This window comes from Pyrus communis, chromosome 15 (assembly GCF_041283825.1).
Source record: "Pyrus communis isolate YQ-2024b chromosome 15, ASM4128382v1, whole genome shotgun sequence".
Classification (NCBI taxonomy): domain Eukaryota; kingdom Viridiplantae; phylum Streptophyta; class Magnoliopsida; order Rosales; family Rosaceae; genus Pyrus; species Pyrus communis.
This window is the reverse complement of record NC_142579.1, coordinates 40,715,227-40,728,895: the sequence shown is the minus strand read 5'-3', so window position 1 is coordinate 40,728,895 and position 13,669 is coordinate 40,715,227. Positions and strand designations below refer to the sequence as shown.

The 13,669-nt window shown below is 35.7% G+C and overlaps 3 protein-coding genes and 1 non-coding gene across 5 annotated transcripts; 2 read left to right on the top strand and 2 right to left on the bottom strand.

The window, feature by feature from the left end:
• Positions 1-2: 2 nt before the first annotated feature.
• On the bottom strand, positions 3-4,793 carry LOC137730132 (eukaryotic translation initiation factor). Of its 2 annotated transcripts, none has more exons than XM_068469198.2 (9): positions 4,378-4,793; positions 3,557-3,628; positions 3,304-3,405; positions 2,949-3,107; positions 2,578-2,675; positions 2,327-2,414; positions 1,882-2,232; positions 1,536-1,775; positions 3-1,414 (listed from the first exon to the last, which is right to left on the bottom strand). In XM_068469198.2, the coding sequence occupies exons 1-9, from the start codon at positions 4,522-4,524 to the stop codon at positions 380-382; spliced, it is 2,292 nt and encodes a 763-aa protein (XP_068325299.2). In that variant the 5' UTR covers positions 4,525-4,793; the 3' UTR covers positions 3-379. The 2 variants fall into 2 exon arrangements, with proteins under 2 accessions (XP_068325299.2, XP_068325307.2); XM_068469206.2 differs by having other exon boundaries at positions 2,578-2,671; positions 2,960-3,107; positions 4,378-4,748.
• On the bottom strand, positions 3,874-3,980 carry LOC137720432 (small nucleolar RNA snoR103). Its single transcript, XR_011066515.1, has one exon. It is a non-coding gene; the product is annotated as a small nucleolar RNA snoR103 (small nucleolar RNA).
• Positions 4,794-7,216: 2,423 nt separating the features above from the next.
• On the top strand, positions 7,217-10,085 carry LOC137730167 (phospholipid hydroperoxide glutathione peroxidase, chloroplastic). The gene is made up of 6 exons (XM_068469235.2): positions 7,217-7,694; positions 7,935-8,011; positions 8,140-8,201; positions 8,578-8,696; positions 8,795-8,962; positions 9,647-10,085. Exons 1-6 carry the CDS (start codon positions 7,425-7,427, stop codon positions 9,674-9,676), a joined length of 726 nt encoding a protein of 241 aa, XP_068325336.2. The 5' UTR covers positions 7,217-7,424; the 3' UTR covers positions 9,677-10,085.
• Positions 10,086-10,558: 473 nt separating this feature from the next.
• Positions 10,559-13,104, top strand: LOC148691021 (enhancer of rudimentary homolog). The gene is made up of 4 exons (XM_088685092.1): positions 10,559-10,878; positions 11,476-11,569; positions 12,464-12,584; positions 12,818-13,104. The coding sequence occupies exons 1-4, from the start codon at positions 10,876-10,878 to the stop codon at positions 12,906-12,908; spliced, it is 309 nt and encodes a 102-aa protein (XP_088541218.1). The 5' UTR covers positions 10,559-10,875; the 3' UTR covers positions 12,909-13,104.
• Positions 13,105-13,669: the final 565 nt, after the last annotated feature.

Below are 13,669 nucleotides of genomic sequence, written 5' to 3'. Positions count from 1 at the left end.
GATGTCAAGCCATAAGGTGGAAATTTATAGAAGCTAGAAGATAAACTGACAACAATATCCATGGAGAAAATTTAAGGCCACATACTGGCCAGGTACAAAATCAAGAGTAAATGGTACACAGGCTGCAAAACTAATTTAACAAAAGGATGGTGCAAGATCCTATTCCGTTTCGATTGTTCCCGGAAAAAATTAACCCGAGCTCAAGAGGAATATAGGACATCATGTTCCTCAGCTTAACGAACAAAACTTGAACTAAAACCCCCAAAAAGAAATATACAACTGAATAAAAATATGTGGGAGGAAGAAGCAAACTACTGCTCTACGCCACCGGAAGCCAAATGCCAAACAATTTTCCTGTGTTGACTAAAACTAGCATGAATCAAGACAGCAACCTCTCACAAGCCTGGACCTCAGTTTCCTGGGTGACCAAATATTCCTGCCCGGAAGGGCTGGATGCAACGCTCTTCTTAGCAGAACCAAAGATGGCTGTCCGGAACATGTCATCTTCCACCTTCTTCAGAATTTGCGTCACAACCTTGAAGTCCAACACCTTCGCCAGAGCCAACTTCCCAAGAATCTCACCAAAATTAGTTGGCGCTTTTGGCAAATCAATGCCAATGTCATCCAACACTGACCCGTAAAGAAGGCACCCAGTTCCTATATCAACAGATGTCAACACATTTTTATTGACCAAGAACTCGAGGAGCTTTATAACAGGTTCTACACATGGTGGGATCTTTTCCAAAGCAAGGTTAATAGCTTCCTTAACAACCTCCGGATGGTAAGTTGGGGCTTTCAGCTCCTCCACACATTGAAGTGCTTCATCAAGAATCCGAACACTGAAATACTCCTCCAGCAGAGATACAGTTTTCCTTTGTAGAACAGCCAGATTTGATATAGCTGCAGGAGCCAAGGGCTTAGAAGAATTTGATACAGTTGCAGGAGCCAGAAGTTTCTCCGTTGGAATTGGTGTTGCAGCCGGAACTACAGGTTTGGGATTTTGAGTAAGAGCTTCTACTTGGGAAGGAGGGCCACCAGCTCCCAATAAAGCACTTGTTTTCCCAGCTATCATGCCACCACTGCCTTGAGGTAAAAATTTTGAATTAAGAGAAGGTGTTTTGCTAATCAATGGTGGCTGGGCACGACTGGCAGATTGGGACCCCAAACCATCACGCTTGGTCATTGAACGGGATCGATAGACCTCCCAATCGTCATTTTCAAGACCAGGCATTCCTGGCATTTTCCTGGTCCCGGGCATTCCAGGCATAGGCCTGGTAAGAGGAAACCCTCCGGGGCTCAAATCCCCCCGGGAAGCAGCATTGCGAGCATTTCTCATCATTGCTGTTGCACCTGCACGCAACCCTAGATTCTTTTCTGCATCTGAATGGATTTCACTAATGGTCTTTGCTTTCACCTTCCAAAACAGAGGGAAAAACAGAAGTTAGATTCACATATCCCGCTATGATGTACCACAATGCATTCTATGGTTACCTCCTCACAACAAAAGACAAAATGATAACGGTATGTATAATCACCTCTTCACGCCTAGGGACCCAACTGTTAGACCGCAAATCAAGAACATCACGGACCATGAACCTCAACCGTGGTGCAAGTTGGGTGTTTGTAGTCAACTCCTTCAACCTATTAAAATAGCTATCATTGATTTGCCAAGCCTTTTGGCTCTCATCCAGCTGCTTACCTATGGTGTTGAAAAATTGGCATATTGCCTCAACATTCTCCTCAGCAGGGCATGTTTTGCCATCACCCAGAAGCTCCTGTGTTAGACAAAAGTGCAGAGTTGCAGAGTTAGTACAGCACTCAAATTCCTATACAAAAAAAAAAAAAAAAAACCATACATCGTGAATGAAAACTAGAAAGAACCTGAACAATATGGTGGACAATCTTCTCAGGCACCATTTTTTGCTTTAATAGTTCTCCAATAAGGCGTATGTTTCCTAAAGTTCGCAACTTAAGCATTCGTTCTTTATCTCTGCATTCCATTTCTTGCTCAGGAGCAGTCATCTGCCTAATTTCTGCCCTCAAGTTGTCAGCACCTTCAAAAGCCTCTTGGCAATTATTCAACAGAACACGTTTAAATGTGATTTCTTTCCCACCAGCCTCCTCAGGTGGGAAAGGAGGAAGTTTTGCATTAAGATCTGAGCATAAAAGCGCATACATAGGACAAAACGTTGGTTCCAGCACAGCCTTATCAAATATCAGAAAGATAACATCCTGCAATCCAAATTGAACCCTCAAACTCATCAGAAGGAAAGTAATAACTCAGTATGGAGTGAGAAGTATCCAAAGACATTTTGTTATTACAAACCTTTAAAATATCTGGAGTGGTAATTCCAGAATCAATCAGTTGGCCCTTGAGAATGTCAAACTTCTCCGGGGTCAATTTGTTCAGTATACTGCACAAAAATTAGAACATTTTTCATAAGATTATCAGATAACAAGCAGTTGCACAAAAAATAAAAATAAAAATCTAGCTTATATTAAATTGCATCCTTTTAAAATTTAGAACAGATCATAAGAGCAAATCTTCAAGCTGATAGGAATCAGAGAATTAATTACCCTTTCACTGTCTTCAAGACACGATCCTTCTCAGAGAGTGTTCCTTTTCGAGCTGACCATGGAACTTCTGCCTTAATGAGGGCAGGAGCAGGGCCTACCTGGTGTTTTCAGAAAGTTAGAAAAAATAAAAAATAACACTACTGGAACGAAAATTATTCCAAGATCTAAATAAGCCAGTACAAAATACATGCCAATATTTTGGTGCCTACTATTACTAGCAACCTAAACTTATTTGCTAGTATTCATTGCATTGGACAAGAAATCAGGAAGAGTAAACAAATCTGATCTGCAGTATAGCATGCAAAAACATAAAATGTTTAGAGACAGGAGACCATGTATATCCATTACACAATTGGATAATAACTTATTACCACTTGGTTACCAGAAATTTGCGTCCTTCCAAACTGAGAATTTATTTGGTCCTGCTGGTTATTGAATTCCTTTTTATCCTCTTCGGAAGCAGGTGCAGATCGACCACGCCAATCGCGGTTATCTGGCTCGGAATATCGACCTTGGGTTTGAGGTTGCAGCTAAAGAAAATTGAAGGAAAAGTTTTGAGAAAAAGGATAAGTGTATCAGACTTCGAATTATAGGACAAAAAGTTTAATTGAATGAACCCAATAACATGGACTCAACAGTTGTAACCGTGAAAACTCATATTAATTAGTTTACTGTCCAGAACAATAGCATAGTTGCATGGTAGAAGAGAGAAGTAATTATACTTACATTGGTAGTATCTGCATGACCCCAAGCAGGATCCTCTGTAGCAAACTCAGCATCTATTTCTCGTTTAACCTTCAAAATTTCTTCACAGATAGTAGTGGCCGCCTATACCAAAGGTAAGATCGTCATACAAGAAAAACACTATCATCCCCACCTTCCAGGATAGATACTATGAAACATTCTACTTATCTTCATAGTGCTCCATAACGTAGTTAAAGAACAATAGTAGCTATAAAGAAAAGTGATCACACAGTACCTCCCTAAGCTGCAATAGCTGATCCCTACTATATCGAACTTGCTCACGACCTTCAAACCGCAAGTCACCAGTCTGTAACAAGAAGACAGGTAAAAGAGTTGAAACATATGAAGGGTAATCCTCAGTAAATGAGCTATACACCTCAAAACAGAAATAAGAAAGCACATACAAAGAAGATATGTTATCAATGAAGAGTGAGGATCGATCATAAAAGAACATATGCAACCTAAAGTGAAAGACACGTCAAATTATTCCACACGTATGAGTAAGAAATCACAATCAACAGACAGCAGCCAAAATTATATTTAAGAAGCTTAACATGTAATGTCGGTCCTTTATGGGTATTGCAGACTCATTGCAAGCCCGCCTAAAAACCCGACATAAAACTCTTCGTCCATATTTACAGCTGGTACACATTCTTGAGAGCCCTGCCAAGAATTAGGACGTTTAAATCTTAAAATATCAAATTTACCCGATTTCGACAACAAACTCCTTTTCCAATTATCTCAAAGTTGAATTTTTTGTTTAGGATTACAAAAGAGCATACTCTCCGAGGATTTAACAGAATAATGTGACTGAAAGATCCAACTTTTACAATGAGTTCAATTTCAATTTCTCCAACCAATAATGGAATTCAAAACAAAAACGCATACAATTCAAAACTCAACATCGAAAATCCATCAGAAACGAGAAAAACAAAAGTCTTCGGATTCATTAAACCTCCAGAGTACCAGATCCACATACACATTCATGTACACATACAAATATCTATACAAAAGTATATATTTCTATGTGAGAGAGGAGCTAGAGTAAGGAGGGACCTTGAAGGCGGGAGCGAGGCCGGTGTGGGAGGGAAGAGCCTGAGCATCAGAAGAGTTGGAATCGAAGCGAGCCGTGAGGAATCTGGGGGTACGGAGGCCGCCGGCGCCGCCAGGTCTCAAGCTTATCAACGTCGGATCCGCCATCATAACTCGCCGCCGTCGATCTTTCTTTTCCGACTAGATAAGTGGAAGAGAGTGCAGCCGCACTAAGAGAGGGGGGCGTTTGGAACAGTGGATAGGGTTAGGATTTTGTGTTTGAAGATAGAGACGGGGAGGCACTCTCTCTCTCTCTCTCTCTCTCTCTCTCTCTCTATATATATATCTATAGGCGTAGGGAGTTTAGGCGTCTGGCAGCAGCGCGCTCCAAAAGGAAAGAGAGACGGAAACGTAAACCCTATTTATTCTACAAAATATTTAAAGAGAGAAACCCTTCCTGGTTGTCGTTTTAACGCTTTAATTTTTCGGAAACGCTAAATTAAATTAGAGTAATAGTTTTTTAATTAAAATTTCATTACTATTAATCCTTCAACTCATCAAAATGTATAACTATGATCATTTTCGTTAATTTCGTCATAATTTTATCAAAATAAGTTATATTGAAAAGACAATTGATATAATTGGGGTCCCTCAAATCAACAAAACGTGTAGCTATGATCATTTTTCGTCAACTTCGTCAAAACTTTGTCAAAATGAGTTATGTTATAAGGACTATTGCTACAATTGGGTTAAAATTGAGGATCCAGTTGAATTAAAGTTGAGGGACCAATAGTAATAGATTTTTAGTTGATGGACCATAACTACACGTTTGAATAGTTGAGGGGTAAATAATAATAGATTTTTAATTGAGGGACCATAGATGTATGTTTGAAGAGTTAAGGGACCAATGATAATTGATTTTTAGTTGAGATACCATTACTCCAATTGAGTTAAAGTTAAGAGACCATTACTACAATTTACTCTTACGAAATTAAGATAAAATATTCCAACAAAAATTAACTAAAGGAGATATAATTCAATTCCAATCCCACCAAAACAAATTTTTTTTTCCAGGAAAATCATCACGTGATACATCGTGACAGACAACAAAGTCTTAAATGATTGATTGGGAAGTTGTCGTGTACGTGTGATATCAACGTGACTTTTTTGTTGGTAGAAATTTGACTCGTATGTTGTCGGTATTATCAGTTAACGGAATGTTTGATGTTATGTGACGAGTTACTACATGTTGCAAAGTCTTGAAGATTCATCATAAAAATTCTTTATTCGGTAGTAAATTGGTAATTCCACTAAAGAGTAAACGTTTATATGGTGTCGTGCAAAATTGAAGTTCAATTTTATTTTTAAATTTTTGGTTGCAATGATATTTTCTTGGTAACCTTCTATGGTAGAAACAAAAGGTTTCCAAAACTTTAAACCTTTTGTTTCCTTCAAAATACTAACTTAAATTAATTAAATATTTTTCCAAATTGGATTATTTATTTTGATAGTTAATTTATATTTAGCATTGACTCTTCATCTTGTACTAGTTGAGTCAGAAAAAGAAAGGAAACATGCCTATACTGTGGTATTGGATTCGCCAATCAAAAGGTTTCCTAAATTGATTTGAATTTTGTGATCGTAGTGTTTTGTTATTTTTTTATATTATTTTTAATCGATATTATATAATGATTATATAGTACTTCTATTCTCAATGTATTTTAAGTTTAAATATCTCACATTGTTGATATAACAATCAAATAGCTTTAATCACATTACAATCTCCAAAATATTTTACCTTCAAACTTGACATTCACATAAAAATTTCATTTACAACTGTATATTTCCTTAAGCTATCATCATGTGATTAATACAGTGACGAAATAAAAAATTATGTTAAAGAAAGTCAGATTTAAACAACTGTAAAATTGAGCTTATAAATGAAATTCCTTAAAAAAATGATCATAAGTATCAACTTATTTAGCCTATAAATTATAAAATATTCTTTTTTTATCAACAGCATATAATATTCTAAATTTTCAACCTTAATATCGTTATGGTTTAAATTTGAATAAAAGTAATTGAATATAAGTATGATTACATGAAATTGTATATCTTTATTTGATTAAGAGGTAAAAAATAAAATTAAGTATTGGACCCTCAACTATGAGCAAATTGCATTCGCGAGGAGGATCAACTATTAAAATAACCATCCGAAAAGAAACACAACCACTTACCCAAAAATAAATAAATAAAGGGCAAATTTGATATAAATTTAATTTTTTGAGCCAATAGTAAGAATAGTCCAATTTAGTAAAATAAGTCTAATCCTTAAATTTATTTATTTTATTATCAATAATTATCTCTTCAATGATAAGATTTATTATAAAAATAAAATTTCTTTCTAATTATCATCTTGATTATTTCTTTTTATTTTTTTTGTTATTTCTTGTCCTTCCTCCTAATTCAAATCCCATTTATAGATTTTATTTTTAATTTTTATAATCAACTTATATCACAGGTTAATTGCATTTATCTACCTATATGACATATTATTTTTTATAATCAACCTGTCACAGATTAATGTGTCTTGTTTGTAGGTATTTTTTCTACCTTTTAGTTAGGTTTCATATCTCACGTATAAGTCTAATATACATTCATATATTCGTTACTTGAGTTAGAGTATAATGTTTTGTAGATAGATTTATGTTAGTGTATTAGTTTTTTTGTTATAAGATATTAATTAGATTTTTTTAGAGTCGAAAAATGCATAATATTAGAAGATTTTATTTGATTTTTAATATTATTAGATAATATAAAATAAATATAAAATAAATAAAAACATATACTCGTTCTTAAAAATATTCTTTGTTTTTTGACTTAGATCTAAAAATCCCATAAATAAAACCACGTGTAACAACACCTTCCACAGGAGGAAAACGCTCTGTAGACTTGGGAGTCCAGAGTTTCACAGAATCACATTCGCTCGACGAGCGAATTATCGTGAAGAGCTCTGCAACTCCCGAAATTTCATATTTCCACCGAGTTCCAAAGTCCCCACCAGCAAAACAATGGCTTCCATGTCCTTCTTTGGAACTTTTTCAACACCTTTACAAGGGTTTTCTCAAACAAAAGCAAAAGCAAACTCGAATTCTTCAGCTTCATGCCCTCCCATGGCGTGCTGGATCAAATCCTCACTTGGGTCTTCGCAATCAGCACTTTTCCGAAACGGGTTGTCTTTGCAATCGGAAAATTTTAATGGGGTTTTGTTCAAATCTCGGTCTTTGAGTGTTTATGCAAGAGCAGCTACAGAGAAAAGTCTTTATGATTTCACTGTCAAGGTATGTACGTGTGTGTGTAAATATGTAAAATATATATTTTCCTAGAAAGAATGCATATTTTTTTCATTTTCCCTAATTATTTGATGAAATTATGTTTTTTTTTTTTCCTCTTTGTTTCTAGGATTTTTGTCGATTTTATACTTGTAATGTTGTAATGTTCAGAAGAATCAAATTTGAAGTTAGAACATTTGAACTAGGTGGTCGGGTTTTAAACTAATGTCTGAAATTTGTTTAATGTAGGATATTGATGCTAAGGATGTTCCTCTTAGCAAGTTCAAGGGGAAGGTCCTTTTGATTGTCAATGTTGCTTCAAGATGGTATTGCTTTCTTTATTGAGTTGGAACTATTTTTTATATGTGAATCAAATTTTACGGAAGGTCTCTGTGGAAGACTGGAAGTTTGAGATGCTAGTGAATTGACCAAAACTTGTTTATTTGAATTTCAGTGGCTTGACTTCTTCAAATTACTCAGAACTGTCACACTTGTATGAGAAATACAAAACACAAGGTATGCTGCAACTTCGCAAAATTCCCGTTTTTCCGTTTCAATAACAATTTCGTATCCACAAAATGCTGCATTAGATTAATTTATATGTTTCTGAAGTGTTTTGGATTAGTTCTTCCAGCTACAAAACTTAAAGATGAGTGATCTTTCTTGTTACACAAGTCACTTTCTTTTTGGTTGGTCAGGATCGCGGGTGCATGGGGAGGATTAGTTTTTGAATGCGTTTTATTGATTCATCTTTGACCATGAAACTTTTGACAAAAAAAAAAAAAAAAAAAAAAAAACGTTTAACATGAAATGGTATACCAGAAGTGTTTCTGTTGATAGTTTTTTTAAGGTGGTAATGGATGCTGCGTATCTAAACTCAATCTCATTGTAGGATTTGAGATTCTAGCTTTCCCTTGCAATCAGTTCGGGGGCCAAGAACCCGGATCAAATGGGGAAATCAAGCAGTTTGCTTGTACGAGGTTTAAAGCCGAATTCCCAATTTTTGATAAGGTGCAAAGTTCAACTGCATGTCTTCCATCCATTACTCTCTCATTGTAATTTTTTTTTGTATGGAGATGGGTGTTTCAAGTACTAAAGGTACATTACAGGTTGATGTCAACGGTCCCAGCACAGCTCCGGTTTACCAGTTTCTGAAATCAAGTGCAGGAGGTTTTCTAGGTGACATTATCAAGTGGAATTTTGAGAAGTTTTTGGTGGACAAGAATGGTAAAGTTGTTGAGAGATACCCACCAACGACATCCCCTTTTCAAATTGAGGTATGCATTTTCCTTTTTTCATTTGGTTGTATAATTAGTAAGTTCATTATTCCTTAAGTAAATGTTAGGGAACTTGACGGTTTGGTGGAACCTAGCTTTCTACAATTATGTTTCTAGATGTTGACATCATTTTTGAACCACCTGTTTCCTCGTTCAAGCGTAGTTGGTGATTTGGTGGTCAAGCAAGTCTAGAATTTACGCTATTACATTGATAAGGTGAAATAGTTTTAAAGTCCCCTATCCTCGCAACCACTACATATTTTTTTCAATCAAATATTGATCAAGGCCAATACATTTGTTTAACCCCTGATGCTGATTGGAACGTTCCTGTAAATCTTCTGAGACAATCTCCCATGGTTTCTTTGTTGAGTCTGTTTGTAGTGCTATCCTTGCTGCTTTTGCAGCTTTCTTTGATTTGAATAAATTTCATTGATACCGAAAAAGTCGATAGTTCAGTAGCATCGTTATCAAAGCAATAACCGAAGCTTGAAGATATGAAACTTAATATGGTTGCCGAAATAACGTGTACTTTTTCTGCTTAGTGTGTTTCTGAAGTGAAACAGCATGGCAACTAGAGCATCATAATATGAACAGAAAAATATAAGAAGTTTTTCCCTTTAAAGTAACAGATCTCTCACCCCTGTTTTTCCGGTCTGATTTTTTTTATATAATTTTTGGTTTCAGAAGGATATCCAGAAACTGGTCGCAGCTTGAGTAAAAGAGCTGCAGAACATGCACGGCGGCACCCAGTAAGGAGAAGATGGAGTATAAATGGAAATCCCTGTATATTGCTTCCTAGATAATATCTGTCTTGTCAGTAGTTTTCTCTTCGAATACTTCTTGGCTCCTTTCATGGAATGTGACATTTCTCCTTCATGCAACACATATGCGGAAATAACTCTTTAGAAACACAAAAGGAAACATTTTTGCATCTGTGTCGAACTGTGATTAGCATATTAGTAGGAATGGCGACTTCCAAGCGAACAAGCCAAGCGTTTTTCTTTCGTTTTCTTCTGTATTTGGACTAACTCCATGTTGCTTTCTGTTGTTCTTTTTTCATATATTGTGATTATAATCATCATATTTGCATTTATACAAATGTGTATGTTCGAATTTGCTAAAATGGTCTGAAACTTTCAAGTGCGATAAATTGCTAATTTTTAATCTGTCCAACGACTGTCAGTGAATTAGCTTAATTACGAGAAATTACTCTGATCAGCTCTATGTTCACAAGTCACGATCCTCGTTCTCCCATTGACTTGCGTTGGCCCCAAAGTCTTCCTTGCGTTACGGCAAAAAGTCTTTTTGGTCAAATTAGTTTATGAGATTGTCATAATTTTTTACTTTGATTTTTGAGATTTAAAATCAATAGAAGAATTATCATTGTCAATTATTTTGGTCTTTATGAAAAATTTCTGTTAAATTGAAGAAATCACCACTCAAAAAGAGAGATGATGTGACAAATTTTTTTTATCATTTTGATTCTTGTGAAAAATCGTTATTAAATTGAAGAAACTACCACTCAAATAAACGATTGACGTGATAAAAATATTCTTAATTTAACGGTGATTTTCAACCATTTTGGATAAACATTCCAGTCTTTTTCTTCTTTTCCAAAAAAGCATTCCAGTCTTTCGGTTTTTCCTTTATTCCCTACTTTCCACGACTACATACAACAACCCAAGAAAAAAGTATACAAATCCAACGGTCTGGGTTCTCCATCGAAAGACCTCCACAACCAAAGATCATAATTGTCTACTTTACCCTCAACTCTGCATGTCCCGTACCTAGTGGCCCTGCTCAAAGTCTTCGTCTTCAACTGTCTCACTCCCTCTCTTCCTCCGGCTGTCTCGTCTTCTCTACGCAACCCTAATTTTGCTGCAAACTTTTGGGTCGTCACTGTCAGCTCTCACATGGTAATCTACTTTCTTTTTCTCCCATGAATTTATTTGCTTTTGTCTGTAGTTATGTATTTTCTCCTTTTTCCCTCTGCAATTCGTACTATTTATTAATTTATGCAAAATTATGGTTTTGTTCTGTAAAATTGGATCTTGGAATTATGGAAGCTGAGAATCTAGATTTTTTTTTCTTCTGTTTAAGCTTACTTGGAAGGGATTTTTCTGCTGGGCTTGACATTATTATAGAGTACCAGAGCATATTAGGCTTAGAAATTTAATTTTTTTTTCTGTTTTAATTTATATTTGTTGGGTTTTCTTTCCTTTTTTCTGTTTTAATTTATATTTGTTGGGTTTTCTTTCCTTTTTTCTGTTTTATGGGGAACCAAACAGACGGCTAGGGTTCTGGTTTGTGGGTTTTTCAAAAGGTTACGTGAATGTGAGTTTTGCTGTTGAACTTTGTTGTCAAGATTTACAGTATAATACAGCTATTGTGTCTATAATGCTCTGTTTCCATGATAATTTCGATGTTTTGAGATTGAAGTACTTTTCGTGCTTTCATAATATGAACCTGTCGTGTTGGAATGCTGACTAAATTGTACTTTTTTCGTCATGTAGGCGAACAAGCACACGATCATTCTAATGCAAACTTCTCACAACAAAGCAAGTAGAACCTTTATGGACTATGATTCAATAAGTCAAGCAATGGATGGTATGTTTTATTTATGGTTGTTGTGATTACGTTTTATTTATTTATAAAAATTGTTGTTGTTACACTATCATTGTTATCGTTCAGCATTCTTTCGGCTCCAAAGTTTATTTGGTCTTTGGTACTATGGACCACTTCATATGTCGTAAAAGGAATTCTTGTGTATAAGAAAAAAAAAGTGCCCGTGAACTGCTTATTCTTGAAAGAAACTGAAAGGCATAGCTGATTCCAGAGGGAGAAAATAGTTTACTTTCACCTATTAGGTGAATAAGTACGTTTTTCTTAGAAAATGAAGGATGTGATAAGTAACCGATATTGAGTATTTGGCTCCCTTGCTCGTCAATGTGAGAGTTGTTGACCTGCATGGAGTACTTGAATGAAATATTAGTATGCCTAATTAGATATAAATGCCAACTTTATCCAGAATCCTAGTGATGATCCACTGATTTGGAGCTTGTAAAACTCACATGGGGGTACCTGAACGGATAGTGAAATGCATAACCTTCTGCAGGAAAATTTCCCTGTAGTGGCATCTCTCCAGTTTGATGGAGTGTACAGTTGTCGGGGATACTTATTTTAGTTAGGCTTGGAGTTTATAAGTTGTGAGAACGCTACTATATGACATGTGTTATGATTAATGTACCTTGTGTTTGGTGAAACATGATAGTTTGGGTGACATATTAAACTTCCACTTCATTGAGAGAAAACATGTTTCTTCGCTCTGCCCCTCTTCTTTTTTCTGTACATATATGTTTCTTGAGAGTTTTTTAACCCTCTTGGTTCACAGTTGGATACTTCAGGGTGAAAAAGGGTTGGAGTGCTCCCAAGAAATAATGTGGTTATAACCGGCATTGTTTTTTATTGCATTGACTAGAAGTTATGCTGTTGTGTGTATAGGTATATGTGGACTGTATGAGAGGAAGCTGAGGGAGTTAAATCCAGCAATTAGAGATATCTCTTATGACATCGGAGATCTCTACAATTTCATTGATGGCCTTGCTGACATGAGTGCTTTAGTGTATCTCTCTCTCTCTCTCTCTCAACAAAACTCACACACAAATAGGCACCAAACTATGTATAGCTTGTCACTGAACTATTTTTTTTGTAGAATTATGTCAACGATGTTCAAATTTTGAGTTAGAATGGTTCCCGATCATCTGCAGTTCTTTTAACTTTCCCATTTCAAGTTTTTGTTTGTGATGTCTATTGGGGTGGGAAACTGATACCTTTCGGTCTGGTTTTGGTTTGCAGATATGATCATTCGATTCAGGCATATCTCCCCTATGACCGACAGTGGATTAAACAACGGACACTTCGACATCTGCAAAAACTGGCGCATTGACAAAAGTGATGCTGCAGATTTATCTGTAGCAGACTTCAGACTTGAATCAAATATTAAGGGAATTAGCTATTAAGTGTATAATTTCAGACTATCCGGGCTTTCATCCGGTCTGTGTTTATTCGGGTGTTGTAACCTTTCTACCTGTGCACATATCTTCAAAATTATAAGGTGGCTTTGCCCAAGTTTCAAATGAAAACCAACGTTTGTTGTCGGCTTCGATTCCGGAGCAATTCTTCTTTGTTTCATAAACCTTTGACTGTGATATCAGAATCTTGTACCATTTAAACTTCAAAGCAGAGGAGATACCCAAAAGTACGTCTAAAGGGGTGAACCGTGAACGTTGTGTTGCGGTTTTAATGAAAACTAGTGTGGTTAGAGATTCAATCAAAACTACTAAATTACATGTTGGTTTTTATCAATAAAAAATTCAAACTCAAGATCTCTTCTAACACTTCGAAGAGAAATTTTGTTTCTCTTTCCCAAAAGCAAAACCATATGAGAAATTATTCTCGCAATTAGTACCAATACAACCAAATATGAAGGTGTTTCATTTGATTGTTTTTGTGACATTTCATTCCATAACGGGAAAGATGTCTAAAATTCGAAAAGAGTTTTGATTTAGTGCAATAAGACCTTGATTAACAAAAATTTTAATTTTGCCAATTAGTACTACGGTCTAGTGGTATTCATCTTTACGTAAGAGGTCTTAGGTTCGATTTTAGTCAAAAGAGAATTTAAACCACAGTATTGCTAGCCCATTG

Bases quoted from the DNA above. Each gene is read 5' to 3' on its own strand.
- LOC148691021 (XM_088685092.1), top strand. The intron at 11,570-12,463 runs GTATGTTTTATT...TTGTGTGTATAG, and splicing joins AATAAGTCAAGCAATGGATG to GTATATGTGGACTGTATGAG. The intron at 12,585-12,817 runs GTATCTCTCTCT...TTTGGTTTGCAG, and splicing joins GCTGACATGAGTGCTTTAGT to ATATGATCATTCGATTCAGG.
- LOC137730132 (XM_068469198.2), bottom strand. From the start codon at position 4,524: ATGATGGCGGATCCGACGTTGATAAGCTTGAGACCTGGCGGCGCCGGC. The intron at 3,629-4,377 runs GTCCCTCCTTAC...TTCTTGTTACAG, and splicing joins GCCTCGCTCCCGCCTTCAAG to ACTGGTGACTTGCGGTTTGA. The intron at 3,406-3,556 runs GTACTGTGTGAT...CCTTTGGTATAG, and splicing joins AGCTATTGCAGCTTAGGGAG to GCGGCCACTACTATCTGTGA.
- LOC137730167 (XM_068469235.2), top strand. From the start codon at position 7,425: ATGGCTTCCATGTCCTTCTTTGGAACTTTTTCAACACCTTTACAAGGG. The intron at 8,202-8,577 runs GTATGCTGCAAC...ATCTCATTGTAG, and splicing joins TGAGAAATACAAAACACAAG to GATTTGAGATTCTAGCTTTC. The intron at 8,697-8,794 runs GTGCAAAGTTCA...GGTACATTACAG, and splicing joins AATTCCCAATTTTTGATAAG to GTTGATGTCAACGGTCCCAG.